The 19,945-nt window shown below is 38.9% G+C and overlaps 1 protein-coding gene and 1 long non-coding RNA gene across 3 annotated transcripts in view; one reads left to right on the top strand and one right to left on the bottom strand.

Moving 5' to 3' along the window:
- LOC107595062 (uncharacterized) overlaps positions 1-5,048 on the bottom strand; it is a 6,289-nt gene extending 1,241 nt beyond the window's left edge. The window contains exons 1-2 of the long non-coding RNA XR_001610225.1: positions 4,971-5,048; positions 4,343-4,403 (exon numbers count right to left, since the gene is read on the bottom strand). This is a non-coding gene — a long non-coding RNA (uncharacterized lncRNA). The remainder of the gene's footprint in view (positions 1-4,342; positions 4,404-4,970) is intronic.
- cntln (centlein, centrosomal protein) overlaps positions 1-19,945 on the top strand; it is a 106,039-nt gene that overhangs the window by 13,246 nt on the left and 72,848 nt on the right. For both annotated transcript variants that reach the window (XM_016285348.1, XM_016285347.1), the window contains exons 5-9: positions 7,745-7,879; positions 8,493-8,642; positions 11,372-11,505; positions 11,594-11,756; positions 11,899-12,063. In XM_016285348.1, coding sequence (XP_016140834.1) covers positions 7,745-7,879; positions 8,493-8,642; positions 11,372-11,505; positions 11,594-11,756; positions 11,899-12,063 — 747 coding nt within the window. The remainder of the gene's footprint in view (positions 1-7,744; positions 7,880-8,492; positions 8,643-11,371; positions 11,506-11,593; positions 11,757-11,898; positions 12,064-19,945) is intronic.

Genomic DNA, 19,945 nt, shown 5'->3' with positions numbered 1-19,945 from the left:
AGCCAGCTTCTTTGGCAATGAATGTTTGTGGCTTACCCTCCTTGTGAAGGGTGTCAATGATTGTCTTCTGGACTACTGTCAGATCAACAGTCTTCCCCATGATTGTGTAGCCTAGTGAACCAAACTGAGAGACCATTTTGAAGGCTCAGGAAACCTTTGCAGGTGTTTTGAGTTGATTAGCTGATTGGCATATCACCATATTCTAATTCGTTGAGATAGTGAATTGGTGGGTTTTTGTTAAATGGGAGCCAAAATCATCACAATTAAAAGAACCAAAGACTTAAACTACTTCAGTCTGTGTGCATTGACTTTATTTAATACACGAGTTTCACAATTTGAGTTGAATTACTGAAATAAATTAACATTTCCACGACATTCTAATTTATTGAGATGCACCTGTATGTACTCTACCAGTCAAAAGCTTTTGGACAGCAAGATTTTTAAAGGTGCCATAGAATGCATTGATACAATATTTTAAATTGTTCTCTGATGTCCCCAGAGTGTGTATGTGAAGTTTTATATCAAAATACTCCACAGATAATTTTTTATAGCTTGTTGAAATTGCCACTTTTAGGGTATGAGCCAAAACGCGCTGTTTTTTGTGTTTGTCCCCTTTAAATGAAAATGAGCTGGAGCTCCCGCCTCCCTTTTCAGAAGAGTGCAGAGCTTTAAGCGCTCATGCTCGCCGGCATACCGATTTTACGGTTTAACTGGTGGTTATCGTGTTACTGATCCTCACATTGCTTCCAAATGCAATTTTTAACTACCACATTCCTATTTACGATCATTATGGTAGCACGTGAAGGCAGCATTAGAGAAAATAGGCAGAGACGATGGTAGCTTTAGCAACATTAGCCTTACAGAGAGCCAAGAAGCTCTTTTGGAAAACAAAATATGAGGCGTGATGCTTACTGTGTCTGGAGTCTGGACATTTGCGCACGAAGCGTTGGTATCGATCCCTCTTTCATAAGAAATCTTTGCACAACTCCAGCGCTGAACTGACCCTCTTTTGTGAGGCAGTCTGGCGTAAAATGTTAGCACAAACGTATAGGACTTTTCTGTTTTTTTCCGGGACATTTACTTCGAAAATTAAATTTAACCACCGTGTCCTCAGCGGTCTATGGAGACTCCTATGTTCGTTGGTACATCCGAACACACTACACTTTTAACGACTCTTTGTCGCTGACATTGTACCTCTAGCAGCTACAGCAAGAAAACAGTAATGGCGGACCGCTGCTTCTCACTCAGGGCTGTGTGCAGTGTTGCCAACTTCTTTCAATAGAAAGTAGCTAAAGCCAGTTTGAAAAGTCGCTAAATGTCGCCAGATCACGTCATACACTAATTAGCATATTCTTTTTACATTGGTTTGTCTCTCTGCTCACATACTGTATTTTAATGCAGCCAAATTCTCAATAAAACTGTTTTCATTTATATATATTACTGTTTCTGTTGTCAGACAACAGAATAAATATGAAATAGTGACTGAAATGCGGCCCTTTAAGACTACATAACCAGCTCTCCCTTCCAAGACGTTAATCTGCACAAAAATCCTGCTTTATATTTGAGCCATCGTCTGATGAAATGAAACGCACATAAGAAAAGACAAGAAAAAGACAATTCCTGTGCTGTGATTTCGGCTATATTTGCATGTAAAATTAGAGAAGCAACATAATATCTATTTTAACTGAAGGCGCTGCTCCTCTCAGCCACTCGCTGTGCAGAGCAGACGCAGAGAGAGAGGTGTGTGCACGCTGACCTCGCACCGTTGCGTCAGTACCAGCGATCACAGAGACTCGCTAAGGTTTGTCCAAGAAGTCACTAGATTTGACACTAGTCGCTTATTTGGAAAGAAAGTCGCCGGGGGGTCTGAAAAGTCGCTAAGTTGGCAACACTGGCTGTGTGTATATGCTAATAGGGCAGAGAGCGTCACAAATGGGCCGGACTTTCCCCGAGTATGACATCATAGTAGTGAGAAATCTGGAACTGCTAGTGTGGAGAGACTGTTTATGATTTATTGGGTTTATAAAACAATGAGTGGGTGGATTTTTACCATTACAGGCTGGTTGTTTTCACACACTGCTTGCACAACTGTGTTCAAATACCTTATAAAAGTGATTTTTGCATTCTATGGCACCTTTAATGTTTTTTAAAGAATTCTCTTCTGCTCACCAAGCCTGCATTTATTTGATCCAAAATAATTAATAAAAAAAAAAAAAAAAAAAACTTGCTACGTGTACTGCGTTAAGCTGACTGTTATGGCACTTGCATATCATTGCTCTTTTGTAAGTCGCTTTGGATAAAAGCGTCTGCTAAATTACTAAATGTAAATACAGCAAAAGCAGTAATATTGTGAAATATTTTTACTATTTAAAATAACTGCTTTCTATTTGAATATCTGTTAAACTGTAATTTATTTCTGTGATCAAAGCTGAATTTTCAGCATCATTACTCCAGTCTTCAGTGTCACATGATCCTTCAGAAATCGTTCTAATATGCTGATTTGCTGCTCAAAAAAAAAAATGTTTCTTTGATGACTAGAAAGTTCAGAAGGACAGCATTTATCTAAAATAGAAATATTTTGTAACATAAATGTCTTTAACATCACTTTTGATCAATTTAATGCATCCATGTTAAATAAAAGTATTAATTTCTATAATTTCATAATTTCATTATTATATATAAGGTTTTAAATATACTGACCCCAAGCTCAGGGGTCCCCAAACTTTTTTCTGCAAGGGCCACATAATTTTCCCTTTCTTTAATGGGGGGCCAGGTCAGTTTGTAACAGAAAAATACATGGGCCGGAGTGACTACTAGTATTATTGTGGAGATTTTATTATGATTTTAAATGGATTTACTATGCCTCCTAATGCTAGAATAGTTTATTTTGTTATGCACCGTACAGACAAATTATCACTTTTCAAGAGACATATAGACATCTTCATTGCATGCCTTTTGATGTTTGGGTATGTCTTGATAGGGAGGGCAGCATAGAATTCAAGGAGACCGTTGGGCTTAAATGCATCTTTCAGAACATCACAGTTCTGTAACTCAGCCAACTCAAACTGATAAGAAGGCAGGGCTTCATCAATGTCGGCAGCAAAGAAAAGGCGGATTTCTTTAGAGTGGACATGTAGCTCACGGAATCGCACGTCAAACTCCGCCTTCAGCATTTCCAGCGCTTCCACGGACTTTTCAGCTGGGAATGGATCCACTGGTTTCTCAGTTGAGAGACTTTGGGTAACGGGGAGATGAGTGAAGTCTTGCTTTTGCACTTGTCCCACAAGCAGTGCTAGTTTCACCTCAAATGCTTTTATGTGGGAATACATGTCACATATTAGTTTCCCCTTGCCTTGGTGCTGCAAGTTGAGGCAGTTCAACATTTCTGTCACATCTGTTAAGAAGGCGAGGTCCCATTTCCATTCTGCGTCGATCAGTTCTGGGACAGTTTTGCCCTTTGTCAGAAGAAAGGTGTTGATTTCGGGTAGCTGTCGGTGCAGATTGTATTCTTTGAACACAGACACTGTTTCTTGACAGATGAGACAAACAGCCACTTCTTTGCACTGAACAAAAAAATAATCACTTGTCCACTTTTGGTTAAATACCATGCATTCTGAATCAACATTTCTCTTTCCCAACCGTTTGGCCATTTTGTCGTCTCTTTTAATTTTTTTGCTGGTTCGCGCGTCACCTGTTCGATCACGATGGTACGTTATGTTGAACGTACCATTCTGTTGGTAGGTGAATTTAACAAATAATTAGGCTACGTTAATAAATAAGGGAAATTTTAGTCTGAAAGCCAATATTTATTATCAAATATAGACATGATATAAGTGAAACCGTATATTTAAAATTAAATTTTCTAAATATGTCTCTGGCATTGTTCAGAGGGCCGGTCCAAATGTGCGGGTGGGCCACATTCGGCCCGTGGGCCGTAGTTTGGGGACCCCTGGTTTAGTGTATAATGTTACAAAAGCTTTTTATTTCAGATACATGCTGATCTTTAGATCTTTCTATTAATCTAAAAAACCTGAAAAAAATTTACTCAACTGTTTTAAATATTTATAATAATAATAATAAAAATGTTTCTTGAGCAGCAAATCAACATATTAGAATGATTTCTGAAGGATCATGTGACACTGAAGACTGAAGTAATGATGCTGAAAATTCAGCTTTGATTACAGAAATAAATTACATTTTAAAATATATTCAAATAGAAAGCAGTAATTTTAAATAGTAAAAAATATATATATTTCACAAAATTACTGCTTTTGCTGTATTTTGGTTCAAAAAATATATATACACACACATGTTACTGATACTGTAAGAATTAAACTATTACCTTTGAATGTCCAAGTTACCGGCTGTCTCTTCCTGGTACTCCAGGGTGAATATGTAGTATGCTGCGAACAGAGTGGCAAGGACAGACAGGAAGTTGGAAGTTGGGCTCTTTTTAACCCAAGTTAAAAAGAGGCATTACAAACAAACAATGCGAAAATTAGCAAAGGTCCTCAAGTACACATCTCGCTAGTTAAGTTAACAGCACCGTTCAGCACGGCACACACATCCTCCGTGAGCGGGCTGCCGGTGACCGTGAGTCGCGAGACTTTAGCACGCGTTTTCATTTCGGTTCCGTGTTAACAGATTACTGCAAATTCGATTACAAATAATCACGGCAAAGTGTGCTGATCAACACGTGGTTACCGTGAATATCAACTATTGTCACTGAAGCATGTAATTCTTAACATAGGATACCAGAGATTTTCTGCCCATAGCTGCTATGAGGCCGGGTAATGTGTGAAATCCTACCGCGCCCATGCTCCCGAAACCCAGTGCAAGTCTCCCTCGCACCCCGCGGACGGAGGATGCGTGAATCCGGGGTTATCAATATGAACTGTGAATGTAGATACCTTAATATACTACTACAGTTACCAAACATGAAAAATAAAAAACTGAAATAAGTCACTTACCACAGTTGTGAATCATTCCTATTGCCGCTCCCGAATCTCAACCGTTGAAGATCCCATCTCTGTAGATTTGAAATTTACAGCAATATGCTGTACATTTGCGCCAAACGTCACGCGACCCCAGAATGCATAGCAATATGCTGTATTATTAGAAAAACAGCCTGCTGCTGTAAAATATTGCTGTAATTTTTACAGCAGTTTGTTACAGTGAAGGTTAAATGACCTGCATTATATAAGTCATAAATATGAAATGTTTGAAGGTTTGTATGAAATGATCGTTCCAAGATGGCAGACATGTTGTCATATCCAGAGCAACTGAATACTGATCCTGTATATTAATATGTCTGGTCAGCAATTCCTCAATATAGTGTAATCTGAAACAAAGGCCACAAATGGCTTTGTTTCAGATTCAGAGCCAACTGTGCACATTCTGAAGTTGATGCTTTAGTATGCAATATTTTTAATAGATTAAAAATTAAGTTACAGTTTTGAATGAGTCTTTTCTTCTGTCAGGTTTAAGTTGCACTGGCCTGTTAGTGGAATATGGCCATTGTGCCCTGTTTGAGAAACTCATTAATAATCAGAATTCTGGGTACCACTCAAAACCACTGGCATTCGTCTCATCCAAATTTTGCACCAAACGAATCCAAATGTGATTAATTGCTTTTTCCTTCCTTGGCCATGTGATGGTCTGCTGAATCCTCATCTCATCTCTGCATTTCCACACTAACTTTGACCAGCTTTCCTCTCACCCCACCCCCTTCCATTACCCCTCTTCTTCCATTTTTGTAACATAATTAGCTTTCATTTTTGAACTTCGCTGGGGATTTCTAATGCTAATCTCTCTGTCCTAGACCTCTTAACTTCTTTAAACCTCTTTTCCTACCAATTGAGAAGTACTAGGGTTGAAACAGTGCTTGCCTACTTCATTATCAACATTTTGAATTGAGCTTCACTTGTGCTATAAATCTCTATTAAAACCTGCATTTGCATGGTGCACAGACTGAAAATAAGTTCTCTATCTAGAAAGATTCAAGTGATTTCCCCAAACATGGCAATTAATTGCCTCCCACAGCTCAGGGTTATTTTTTGAGATATCAGTGTCGAGTTGTCACAACCCGGTTGAAGTGAGTGCTAGCAATAGGAACGCATTATCGGAATAACTGAGATGGAAGAGGGATAACTGTGAACGATATTGAATATTTGCACTGAACACAGAACAAGGGGGTAGTTCACCCAAAAATGAAAATTCTGTCATCAATTATATACCCTTATGTCATTCCATGTCATCCCATAAGAATTTTGTTCATCTTCAGAACAAAATGGATAATGTTTTTACTGAAACCTGAGCAATTGCTGTCCCACTATCAAGTCAAGTCAAGTCACCTTTATTTATATAGTGCTTTTAACCATACAGATTGTGTCAAAGCAACTGTACAGAATTAATTAGGAAAATATTGTGTCAATAATGCAAAATGACAATAGTAAACACTCAATTTTCAGTTAAAGGCAGTTCATCATTGAATTCAGTGATGTCATCATCCAGCTCAGTTCAGTATCTGTGCAATCAAGTCGACGATATCGCTGGAAATGAAGTGTCCCCAACTAAGCAAGCCAGAGGCAAGGAACCAAAACTCCATCGGTGACAGAATGGAGAAAAAAACCTTGGGAGAAACCAGGCTCAGTCGGGGGGGCCAGTTCCCCTCTGACCAGACGAAACCAGCAGTTCAAATCCAGGCTACAGCAAAGTCACATTGAGCAGATTTAATTTAGGTCTTTATTTAGATGTAAACATTGGTCAATGTGCATTACATAGAGCTCATCAAATATGGTAAAGAGAAGCTCAATCATGCTTGCTTGACACACAATTTGCAATCTCTTTACGAACTTTCTGAAACTTCAGAATTTTGGTGTAATGCAGTTTCAATCAAAAATCTCTCATAATATCTTTCTTTGTGTTTCAAAGATAAATGAAGGTCTTATGGTTTGGAATGATAAAACTTTTGTTTTGGGTGAACTTTCCCTGTGATATGCTTCATTTTTCAGTCTGCTTTTAGTTCTGAGTATTGTCAGTGAACTTGTGTGCACACATTCAACACATGGGCACTACAACTGTTTTGTGTCTAATTCATGCCCCGATGTGAATTTTGTATCACGTTTTCATTTAACCAAAAATACTGTAACTGTAAATAAAGTTTTGTAATTCAATTTGGGCAATTATATCGGGCGTTGTGTTCTCCGGTAGTAAATTTTTTTGGCAACAAGCCACCTCAATATTTCAGCCAAACAAATTTTTCATATTGCTGCTCTACCATCATTTTTGGGCACAGGGACTTGCGTCCACACTGCTGACGTGTTTACCTATAGTAGCTTATCCACACTTTTACACGCTATCACACAATCCGCTCATACAGAATAGATACTAGAGACACTTCTCATTGGAGAAGTGCTAATTAAACAGCAATGATTTTGGCCTTTCAATATTATTTCTTCAGAAACCGTTTACTTAAACAATGTAGCATGTAACCACTGAATAATTTTTTAGCTTTATCATGTCCTGTTGAAACATCATAGTACAGCCAGCACCAGTGTCCCACATTTAGCAATACAGGACAAAACGCCTGTGACATGCTTTCCCATCTCCGTATAATGCAACAGCTGACCCCATTACAGAAACTATTAATGAAACCTAACTCTCAGTCCTGTAAACACTCATACCCAGATTGCTTGTGACTAACGGCTGTCTCTCACGATCACTTGTGTGACTATTTAAACAGAAAGTGACGGTACAAGAGCAGGAGATAAACAACCGAGTCCAGCAGTTGCGTGGCAGTGAGGAAGAGTGCGGTCTAATGAAGAAAGAACTGGCAGCTCTGCAACACAGACTGGGGAATAAGAGTCGACAACTTAAGGTTTGGACAAATTTCCACTAGCACCACTTTTAAAGCACTGCCTCTGTGCCTGTGACACCAGGAAAAGAGGGAGGGGGAAAAAACTGACAAGCCCCTGGAGGCAGTTGCCTAAGGCCTCAAAATCCCGGGTCGGGGGCAGGGGCGGCGAGGGCGGGGGTGGTAGCGACAGCGTAGCTCGGAAAAGCAACTAACTTTCTCAATAAATACTTAATGATGGCCGAGCAGAGGAAAGAGTGTGTATGTGATGTGGCTTCTCCTTAATTACCTTCTGATGGGACTGGCATGATTAATTGATAAAGTGAAGATCTGGGGAGGATGTGTCTTTTCAGGGTCTCTCTTAGCAAAGGGAGGGAAGGATAGTGCGGGCAAAAAAGAAAGGAGCGAAAGATCAGCATCAAAGGCAGGCTGGCAGGACTAATGGGCCTGTTGTGGAGCTATTCTCATTAGAGCTGTCATTAGAGCTAAAGCTGGCCCCTGCGCCAGGCTACCTGCGTGGGCTTCGGCTTGCCCTGCCAACGCAGGTAAGCTCCAAACTTCCCTCTCTGGCCCTGCCCGCTCTGCCGCCCTTTCATCCCAATACTGCGACCGTCTCTCGCTCTCTTTTCCCTGGCAGGAAGCAAGGAGGCAGGCGCAGGAGTGCGAGGAGGAGGGCAGGCATACCCTGCAGGAAGCCAGGCAACAATTAGATGCTCAGCACTCAGCCTCTCAGGCAGAGCTAGAGAGATTGCGGGACCAAGAGGCCGTCAGCAGTTCCAGAGTCAAGGTAAGGTCCCCCGCTTCGCGCCCTGTTCTCTTTTTTTCTTCTTTTCTGCCGCTTTCTACGCGGTTTCATGTAAATGAACTTGTCTCACAATGCGCAAATGTTAAATATTGATAGATATGTTCAGGGGGGGGAGAAATAATGACTTGGTGGGTTAACATGGTGGGCCCAATTTTTCTTTTCCCCACTCAACAGCGGGAGTGTACCCCGTGCAACGGGACCAGAGCTGTTTTACATGTGGCCCCGAATCAGTCCTGCCTGCTGTCGCGGTGCTTAGCGACTTGGGCTATAATGACCTACTATAGACGGAGCAGGAGCTGTTGTTAGCATGTTCCATAGGGCCTCGTTCAGCATTTGTGTATGTTTAATAGGGCTTGTGTCCTCTTGGGTTGAGTGTCACTCAAGCACCTGTGTGATTACCTGCTTTACATACAGATTTGTGTTCATTACTCTACATGGGGAAGGGCAGAAGCAGGTCTGTGTGGACCTTAAACTCTAACTAGTCCAATTAAATTAGACTGTAGTGGTGCTCGGACTGTGTCCCCTTTCCTCCTGTGCTCTCTGTCTCTCTCAGTGCCCCTGTCAGCACTGGCTAGTTTTTAATGAGGGCTGGCCCGTGCTCTCCCTGGCCTGAGCGTTTGATGCTCAGCATCTGTTTGCTTCTCATTATCTCCATCAGCTCCTGTGATATGCTGCTGATAGGCTTCCCGCTTTAGTTGCTCATCTTTTACTTTCCTTCCGTTGTCTTTCTTTGTTCCTTTTCACTGTGGTCAAGTTCTCCGAGGTGGTTTGTTGTCAAACAAGAGTGTCCATGATAAAAAAAAAAAGAACAAATATATATATATTTTTTTTTAATCTAGTTTAAAACATACTGTATGTATGTATGTTTTTTTTTTAAATGCACTCTCTGTATTCATGTTGGATTTATGTTTCTTTTGTTAAATATTTTATAGCATTTTCGGAAAATAAATAAATAAATGTATATATGTATGTATGTATGTATGTATGTATGTATGTATGTATGTATGTATGTATGTGACCCTGGACCACAAAACCAGTCATAAGTAGCACAGGTATATTTGTAGCAATAGCCAACAATACATTGTATAGGTCAAAATTATCGATTTTTCTTTTATGCCAAAAATCATTTTGTATAAAATTTTATATCTAATATTTAAAAGTGATCAAGTAAAAGGATCGCAATTTCTCCTTGTGCCTTTCTTTTTTATTTGTTTATTCATTTATTTATTTAAAATAATATCTTGAATGATTTATTTATAAAAAAATTTGCTCTGTTATCATTTCCCCCCATTTCTGCTAGGGGGTGGGATATTGACAAAATAGATTGTTGATAATGATAATTAGAACATATTGGGAGACAGCTGACTCCCAAAGCTGTTCATAATTGTCATAATTATGTGGTGCAGTAGTTCGCTCACAGCAGTGACAGAAATAAACTATTTTATTATGAGGCAGTATTTATTTCCTTAAATTGATTTCCAAGGGCATTTTACTTATATAAGAGCAATTTCAAACCTTATTAGATGTATGCTTCATCATTGTCGAATTCTTACATTTAATCAATGAATGCAATTAAAATAATAAGACACTATGGGGTGTTACCAATCAAATTAAATAAGTATCAACAAAATCCATTTTTGCACTGTAGAAGTGGCAGATGCCGAATCTAAAAGCATTTCAATGTATTAACACTGCAATTACAACTGCATAAATAACACTATGGAATTAATGTTTTAAAAATAATATTTTGAATACTGAAATATGAAATAATTTAAAAACATAAAATGTTACCTTAAAATATGAAACTAAAACTAATGAGTATCAATGATTGAGTCATTTATTCAACAGATTTGGTTAAATGGCTGATTTATTCAAGAAACAAAGCAAATTACTGTATTTATGAATGGATCATTGAATCGTTAATTGGTTCAAAAATGCTTATTCATTCAGAAATGAAACACCAATGTGTGTTGGTCAGAGATGCACAATAGTTCCATTGTGGCTTTGTTTGGAACTATTTTCTTTGCCGAAATGAGTAAAAACTGACAGTATTGGCAATACTCTGTCTAAAGTGTAACTCACATTACCATAACTCATATATTTACTGAACTGTTGAATAAATTCAATTCACATTTGCAACTGTGGTGATATTTGAGAACTATGCTTACCTATAGCATATAGAAATATAAGAGAAAAACTTATACAGGGCCATTCTTTGCCCAATTTATTGAATTTTGGGAACATTCTAACTACATCGTGCAGAAAGTGTGCATTCCCAGGGCGTGTTTTTGTTTTTTACATACATGTACATTTCACATACACCCTTAATTCCTGCATATTTCCTACATATTTGTCACACATGACACAAAACACATGACTTTGTCAGGCACACCACATGATTTTGATGCAGTGGAGAAAAGGCTTTTAAATAAGCAGTGAAGGAGTTTGTGATTTAATTTATTATTATTATTATTATTATTATTATTAAGATACAATAATGAAAGATTATGCCCTTTGTTCTTCAAAATTTTATTTTTGAAGTTAAAAACATGTTCATCACCGAAAGATACAGTAACTGCCTGTACAGTACAGTATGTATGAATTGCATTTTTAATGGAGTTTTGAATAAATTAATAGATCTACACCAAAAAAAAAAAAAGTATTTCATGCCATTGAACCAGGTGTCAATTAACAATCAATTTCTCTTGCAGAATTTGGAAGAGGAACTATTCAGAAGCAGACAGGACATGCTAGAGGCTCAGAGTCGCTCAACTGCTTTGTCCCTTCAGCTTTCCACTGTAGAACGGGAAGGAGCTGACAAAGAACAACAGCTCTGTCAAATCAAGTAAGCAGCACTTACACAGATCTGGCTGAGCTTTGATTAACCCTGACCATATGAGTTGACCGTGATGTGTGTGCATGTTCGTGTCCAGATGCGAGCTCCAGGACTTGCAGTGTCTGTACAGGCAGAGTGTGGAACATGCAGGAGAACAGGCCCAGCTCATTCAGCAGCTGGAGGGGCTTAACCTGGACACGCAAAGAGTCCTGCGCAGCCAAGAGGAGGCCCACACGGCAGACACCATCTCCTACCAGAAGGTACTGGAGCGCATCTGTTGTGTGAACTTAGCGCCTGTCCTCACGAGTGAACGCGTGCCCCTGGGGGGTGAACTTGTGTTCCAGCAAGGACTTAACTGCATTAACCGAGCTTGTCCTTCACTGTCTGTTTCTGCTGTGACAGCTCCACAGCGAGCTGAGCGTGTCATACCAAGCCCTTTGGCACAGCCAGGAACAGCTCCGCCAGCGGGAAGCAGCCCTCAGCATGCAGCTCAGCCAGAGAGATCAGCAGATCCAAGAACTCCAGGCACAGCTGCAGAGTTTCACAGCCGCCGCGGGGCACTGTGAGGTGAGTCCGTGTGGGGAGCACCATGACAGATTTACATCATGCTCAATGCCCTTTGTATGCAAAGCAAGCTAAAAGAGCACTTCAGCAAAACCACACACTGTTCATTTCCTTTTTCTCCTCTTAGTATAACCGCATCCATAATAAATGAAATGCCTTTCAGTAAGAGATGAATGGAAAGAGATGACCAGGAGTTTTTGTTCATTTTTGCAAGACTTCATGCTGTCTGACAACTCCAAAGCATTTGGCATTAACCCTGCTCGAACACTGCCAGAGCTCCTCTCAGCAGATCAGTTATTATCAGTTATGTATATATGGCATGGGTAAGATTTTTGTAGTTTTAATTTTTTTTTTTTAAATTTTTAAGAAGTCTTTTATGTCACCAAGCCTGCATTAATTTTACCAAAAAAACCCACTAAAATAGTAATATTGAGAAATTTTATAGGTTAAAATAAATGTTTTCTTAAAGTAATTTATTCCTGTGATGGCAAAGCTACATTTTTAGCATTCATTACTCCAGTCTTCAGTGTCACATGATCTTTCAGAAATCCTAATATGTTGATTTAGTGCTCACGCAACATTTTTTATTGTTATCAATTTTGAAAACAGTAATGCTGCTTAGTATTTTTGTAAAGAAACAAACATTTTTTTCGGGATTCTTTAATAAAAATAAAGGTCAGAAGAGCAGCGTTTATTTGAAACAGAAATGTTCACTTTAATGTCCCTTTTGCTCATTTTAAGATTTAGTATTTCATTGTTTCTATTGCTCAGCTCCAGGTTTTTATTTTTATTTTGCCACAAAGCAATTCTAGAGATTCATGAACACATCTGTTTGTTAAAGCTGAAAGTATTCATTCATGCTTTATCTTCTTTGTAGAAAATGGCCTAATGTGGAAATTATGTCGTTTTGTGGCAGTCATGTAGATTTGTGCTGAAAATGTAGCTTGAGGAGTAGCAAATAGTTCAGTTACTAAGTACAACCATTGCAAGGTTTCCACAGTAGGTCCGTCTCAAATCTGAGATGTTGTAGGTGTAGCCAGATGTAACCATGTGTTCTGTGTGTTTGTACACTTGTGCATCACAGTAAGTCAGCACATCACATGGTTTTGGGTATGCACAATAATCCATGCATGCTTTATGCAGAGTTCTAATGTATTGCTTTGAATATGAAATTGTGTTTACCGAACACATGTAGCAGCTGCCTTGCTGTTTTGTTTCTTAACAGTTTTACCTACAGACATCAAAGTGATCTGATCAGTTATCCCAAGGTGTAACACAGTCAAGAGGGCTTTCCATTTCCCCGCTATAATTGCACTGACTGGGATGTGTATTCTAGTGTAATCTGAAATTCTGTATCAGCTTCTACCTGAACACCTGTTAAATTCTAATGCACTGGTTGTTAGAGCTTTATTTTAATTTTAAATGTTAGGAATGATCAAAGTGCTGATCAGCAGAGGGAGCTGAGCGAGACCAGACTCTCATTTGAATAAGGGAGGAGTGATGGAGCAAGGAAAGTCCAAGAGGAACAAAAAAGAAGCCCATTGTGTGGCTAGTTGTGTGACTAAGAGCTCAAAGGCCAGTGCAGGCCGAAATCATGTTCTGTGGTTAGAAAGATGGATGTGGCCTGTCCCATATAAATAATCCAAATTTTGCTTTCATTTTTGTACTTTTTATTACATTTATTTCAAAGACAGTCTACAGCTCTGTTTCTAAAAGTTTTTTTTTTTATATAATAATAAGTAAGAAATATTTCAGTTACACTTTATTTCAACAGTCCAGGCATTCTACAAGTAACTTTGCAAGCATGTTACCTAATTTGCATTATGTTTACATTTATTCAATTAGCAGACACTTTTATCCAAAGTCACTCAAACAAGCGATTCACTCAATACAACAAGCGATTCATCATAAAGACTGGGCTGAGCTTTTCTGTATATTCCATGTCATTGTTCTTTGGAAATAAATCCCAGTGATCTTACCAATTGCACTGTTTTTTTTGCTTCGCTACATCTATATTTCTTTTTATCTTTCCGTTTCTTCCGGCAGTCTGTCTCTGCGGTGACGTGACCCAGGTTGTCACTATGCTGCGTCGTTCTCTGATCTAAATCAGGCCTTAAGCCTTGTAGGTTCTTCTTTTCTAGTCAAAAGCCATTGAAAACCAAATCTAAAATTGGCCTCCCGAGGATTACACAGGAAGTGTTGCATCTTACAGTCTATAAGCAATGCATTTAACACTCTATGTGGCAAATCGGTGGCGGCAAGGAGGTTTATTGCAGCTTTTGTTCAATTGCCTATGCACTTGAGCTATTATACTGAGTGACAAGGTTTTATTATGAATAATGTCAAAGAACTGTTAGAACCGCATTGCTGCTCACATCTCAGAGTGATTGTTTGTTGCTCCTCTAGGATCTACATCTGGCAAATTGATTTTGTGGTGTGGATTGATTGGACATGCAGATTTTTATTAACCTGTTTCAAGTGAATTTATTGATAAATCCCAGAATTAATTAATGCTGCTATTTTTTTTCTCTGTTTAGCCAGATTTTTATAGACAGCCAACGACATTTAGGGGCCACTTAATCAGCTTTATCACCTATAGAAGTATTTATTTAATAGGTGGAATGTTATGAATTTAATTAAACTTTGAGATTCCGAGAAACCTCCCAAGTGATGAAATTTCAATGTCTCTCTCCCCATTTCTCCCTCTTCTAGAACCCAGACGCTCCTCTCAATATCTGCCTCTGCGTGTTATTAGTGTTAGTGAAAGCCGAGCTGTCAGATGTATAATTGAAGTGTCCGCTCCCTGCACACATGGCTTGTTATGTGGGGTCATGTTTAGATGAGTAGATGTGTTTCTTTTGATCACTATCTGACGCTCAAACCCTGAGCTTCCATACTGAGAGGCTGCCGATGTGTTTGGCTTTAAATCTTTAGGAGGCAGTGCCTCCCTCACTGTGGGCTGCCTCATCAGTTTGTTTCACTCAACTTGTTTAGATAACATTAGCCCGATGATGTCTCATCAGACCTATTGAACTTCCACAGCAAGTGCTTCCTATACTTTTCAGAGACCATTCTTTGTGTCTTTAACAGTTGTTCAGCACCTCCACCTGCTGCTGGCTGTTAGCATGTAATGACCAAATCCAAATGAACACTTTCACTTTGTATATCAGAAAATATTTAAATTTGATTTGCATTATAAACTGTTATTAGTGGTGCTTCTTTTGATTATTGAGCCCATATGTTTGAACAAAGATACATACAGTATATACAGTGTACTGTACATATACAACAATATGACTCTAAATTGAAATCATCTGAACAATTATTTGTTTTTGTTAGTAAGTTAGGCTATTGTATGTGGGAGCCCCTTTCCATCTTTTACCGTGTCCTAACCAGCCATGACGAGACTCTGATGCGATAAATGGTATTTTTTTCCACATTAATCAGACTGTCCTTTTATTAAAATTTGACTGTCTATGCAGTAAATAGGGAGGATTTAGAGAAACTTAACTAGAGAAAACAGAGTAAAAGGGCTGCAGTGTTCCCTTTGTCTAAAAGGGTAGGAAAACTTCAACACCCATAATGCACTGGGCATGTTGCCAAATGTCTGTGGGTGGGGATACAAAAACAGATCATGGGACAATGATCTGCAGTTTTAATAAAAACCTAGAGATGTCAAAAGTCAGCCAGATGACGTGATTTTTGCTGTCAAATAGACGGGAAGATCTGGGTGCAGAAAACATTTGAGAAAGAGAACACATTGCTCATTTACATACAGGCCTTCCACCAACATTAAAGCTAGTTAAAATCGTCAGACTTGTCTTTTTGATAGCCTATGAGAGACATTTACCTCAGATCTTGAAAATATCGGTGAACGGTGAAAATAACGGTGAGCTTAAGATAAAGTAAAAAATAAAAAATAAATAAATAAATAAAATTGTTACATTATGAAATATAAAGTGACAGTTGCAATTGCAAGATACAAAGTCACAATAATGAGAAATTACTTTTTTATTTGTTTGTTTATTTATTTTTACTCTTAGGTGGAAAGAGGCTTCTGTAACTGCAGGATAATTACTGGTGATTTTTTATTTATTTATTGTTTTGCCAGTGAAACTCAGGTATCATGCACGGGGGAAAAAAAGACATTTTTTTGCTCACACAAAAAAAAACTCTGCTAGGGAATACGGCTTTATTAAGTCCTTTCATAATTTCATATATCACTATTCAGCTTGTTCTTTTGGCAGCGGTCAGTTGAGTGAAACTCTAAGGCAGTCTTAGATGTTTGATTTGTGTATTATAAGAAAAATACTATGACCTTTCAGCTGTTTAACCCAGTATACAGAATTGAATCATAGCTTGTATATTGATATTTCTTCAAAGTATTATGAAATATAAAAACAGCTGTATTAGCAAGGACACCATCAAATTAATCCAGCCACTGGCTGTCCTAAAACGTTTTGTTGGATGCTGGTAAGTTTGTTTTGCATGTTTTCTACTATAATGATATGACCTCTTGTGCTCAAGTGCTTTCATCAGATGAGCAGCGTGTGTACTGAGACTCATTAATAAACCCCAGCCATGTGTTAAATGCCCAGCCGGTCACTTATTCACTCACATACAGTCCCCGTCCATCTGCAGGAGCTCTGATCATCAGTTAAAAACACAGGCCTGCTCACACGCGACCCTGACCCGAGAGCCACTCACGTCTGTGTTCATACAAACACGCAGCCATGCAGAGACGCCTCTGTGTTTACACCTCCATCACGCTCATGCTAGTGCAGGGAACACTTTGCTACACACATATATTAGATCAACCCTGGCCCAGAGTGAATCCCTCCTCTACTGGCTTCATACAGTCAGGGGCCTGATTATAGCTGTTTTGTAATTAACGGTGATCAGATTTGTTTTGTGGCAGAAATGGTACATGTGTAGAACAGTCTAATTCAGATGCAGCTTGCAGCTTTGCCAGCAGACGGGTCACAGGCCTTGGGGAGAGCAATCACGAGCCCCTCCATATGTTCCCTCTGCTTCTACACTGAGACCACCAGTGCCAGCAAAACTCCCAGAACAACCTAATCGTGTTCTGTAATTACAGCACACTGTTTTTTCCCCCCTCTCTCTCTTTCTTTTGCACACACACATTCATGCTCTTTCACACTCTTCCTTTTTCTCACCCTTTTATTCTCCTTCTTCACCCCTCATCTTCCCCTGCTGGCTAGAAATGAGGGGAAAAGACGCAAACGCTCCCTCATCAGATCATTTGTAAATTGCTTTACGTGGCTGATGCCGAACTCTGTTGGTTTTCGACTGCTTGAAATTATAAATAATTGTAACAGATGCGCCAATGTGGCCGGCCTCCAACAAATGAGGCCCCAGATAATTTGGCCGACCCTTTTGGCAGGCCAATTTAATAAAATGTGAACAAAATCTACCTGCTAATAATTTATCATCCCCTCTCCCAATTGGTTAAACTTAATTACCCTGGCAGTTAACAAGGTCACGCCCAGACGCCAAGCCCGGCTGTAGTTTTGATAATGCAATCAGGAACCCGAAGGTGACGACAGCGCTGTTGTTTTTTCATTATCTTGCTCTCAGAGAAAACACAGGTGCCAAGGCCTACTTGTCTGCTGGCGGTAATTACCAGTCATCACAGCCTTCAAACTTGGTGCTGCAAACATGTCAGATACAAGACTGAACTTTACACACTTTCTTAGAGTTGTCTCTCTGCGAAGAAAGGGAAAGATTATGTAACATCTGTTTTCATCCGGTCCAAGAAGAAGGCATTGGGTCTTGTATTTACTGGATACAAGCTTGCAATAGATTCACTTTCACTTGTCATATTATTTTGCTAAAAGTTGAATTGGTAATGTATGTTGTAATGCCTCTTTCATGGCTGTGAAACAAATCCACCAGTGTACATGCAGTGCAGCACATGAACTGTGGCCATCAATCGAGTAACCAATCACTCGCACATGCAGCTAAATTTTAGGGGCTAAGAATAAATTTAGAGCAAAATTTCACTGCATGTTGTGTTGTGTGATTTCTTCAGTTTGCATGCACACTAGATTCTAGAATTCAGGAAACAGAAAAGAATGTGTAAGCTCAGAGAGTCTTGCAGTGATAATGTATTTTTGTAGGCTAACTCTGTTTCCCTTGACAAAAACACAATCGGATTTTTCCATTGACTTTTTATTGGATTATTGTAGAAAATAAGCTCTAAATTTATGATTCTTGCACATTTGGTTCATTGTGATAATCTTCGCAAAATTTTTTTATAAATTTGTCTAAGTACAATCACCAGAAGTGAAAAGCTAAATGTAGATTATAAACAAACTACACCACGGTCGAGTAACTTCAGCTTCACCACCACCAGGCTCCAACAAATCTTTCTGTCTTTATTAAAGAAAAAAAAATCTTTAGTTGAAAGTTTGAGTTAGGCTAATTTTCAAGAGCATGATTATACAGATGGACTGTTCCTTCTCCATTTATAGCCCAATATTGCCATTGATATCAATGGATTCACAGCATTTCCTGATGCACTGTACAAGTCGGACTTGTAACCCAAAGGTTGCAGGTTCGAGTCTCGGTACTGGCAGGGATTGTAGGTGGGGGGAGTGAATGTACAGCTCTCTCTTCTACCCTCAATACCACGACTGAGGTGAGACACTTAAGCAAGGCACCACAGCAAAAAAGGCTGCCCACTGCTCCAGGTGTGTGTGTTCACTACTCACTGCTGTGTGTGTGTGCACTTGGATGGGTGAAATGCAGAGCACAAATTCACTCGGCCACGCGTCATGTCACTGTGATGAGAGTGAAAATGAGCCTTACGTTCTTGTTATTCCTGTCCAAGTGACATAATTAATTTGGAATTATTCTTTATTTTATCCTTTTACATAAAACAGAGCTTTTTAGACCAAGCAGTAATGTGCAAGAACCAGTCCCATTTGCTAGTGTGTACCTTGATATAAAATATCAAAATATAATTTTGTCATGGCATTTAGTGAAGGGAGACTGATTAGACTGAGATGCCCAATACATTGAAATGCTTTATATCATACACATTACAACGAGTAGGCATAATGTTTAATTCAGCTTGCCCTGCCAGGAGCTTTGACAGATATACCACCAACATGTGGAATTGGTAAAAAAAAACTGCTCACAAAGGCTGCATTTATTTGTTTAAAAATCTAGTAAAAACAGTAATATTTATGTGAAAACTTTTTCTTCTTCTTTTTTTTCAGTCTCATGATCATTCAGAAATAATCCAAATATGCTTATTTGTGGATCTAAAAACCTTCTGTCACTTTTGATCAATTTAACTTGCTTAAAGAGCAGGTCATATGGGTTTTTGAAAAATATCTCTTTTGCAGTTTATAATGTAGCTATCCTTAAATGAAAACAGTCTGCAAAGTTGTTAATCAAAAAAGTGCATGATAAATAAAGATATTGTCTCTCAAAAGAGAGAGTCGATTCTGAATCGCCTTAACGAGTCGTCATATTTTCTAATCTTTTGCCTGTTTTACCGGTATACGTCACTGGGTAACACATTTGCATAATCCCCGCCTGCCCGAGAGTCTTACCTGCCCACAAACACTTCCGCTAGTTAGTGTGTTTACATTATGTCGAGAAGATGCTGTGTTCAAGGATACCACAGAAATACAATTGAACCATTTGTTGTGTGCTTGTCATTTTACCGAGGACTGCTTCTCTAATCTTGGCTTTTATCTTCGTTGGCTTCAAATCTTCTTTATTTGGACTAACAAGCTCTCCGAACCACAACCTATAAGTACGATTGATACGTTATGTGTACATTTTCAATTGATATATGGTATACCTAGTGCAGCTTTAGGTTTCCCGGTAAACCACGATATTAGTGTATTGC

This window comes from Sinocyclocheilus grahami, unplaced genomic scaffold (genome assembly GCF_001515645.1).
Source record: "Sinocyclocheilus grahami isolate Dianchi unplaced genomic scaffold, SAMN03320097.WGS_v1.1 scaffold196.1, whole genome shotgun sequence".
Lineage (NCBI taxonomy): Eukaryota > Metazoa > Chordata > Actinopteri > Cypriniformes > Cyprinidae > Sinocyclocheilus > Sinocyclocheilus grahami.
This window is presented reverse-complemented; position numbering and strand designations above follow the sequence as displayed.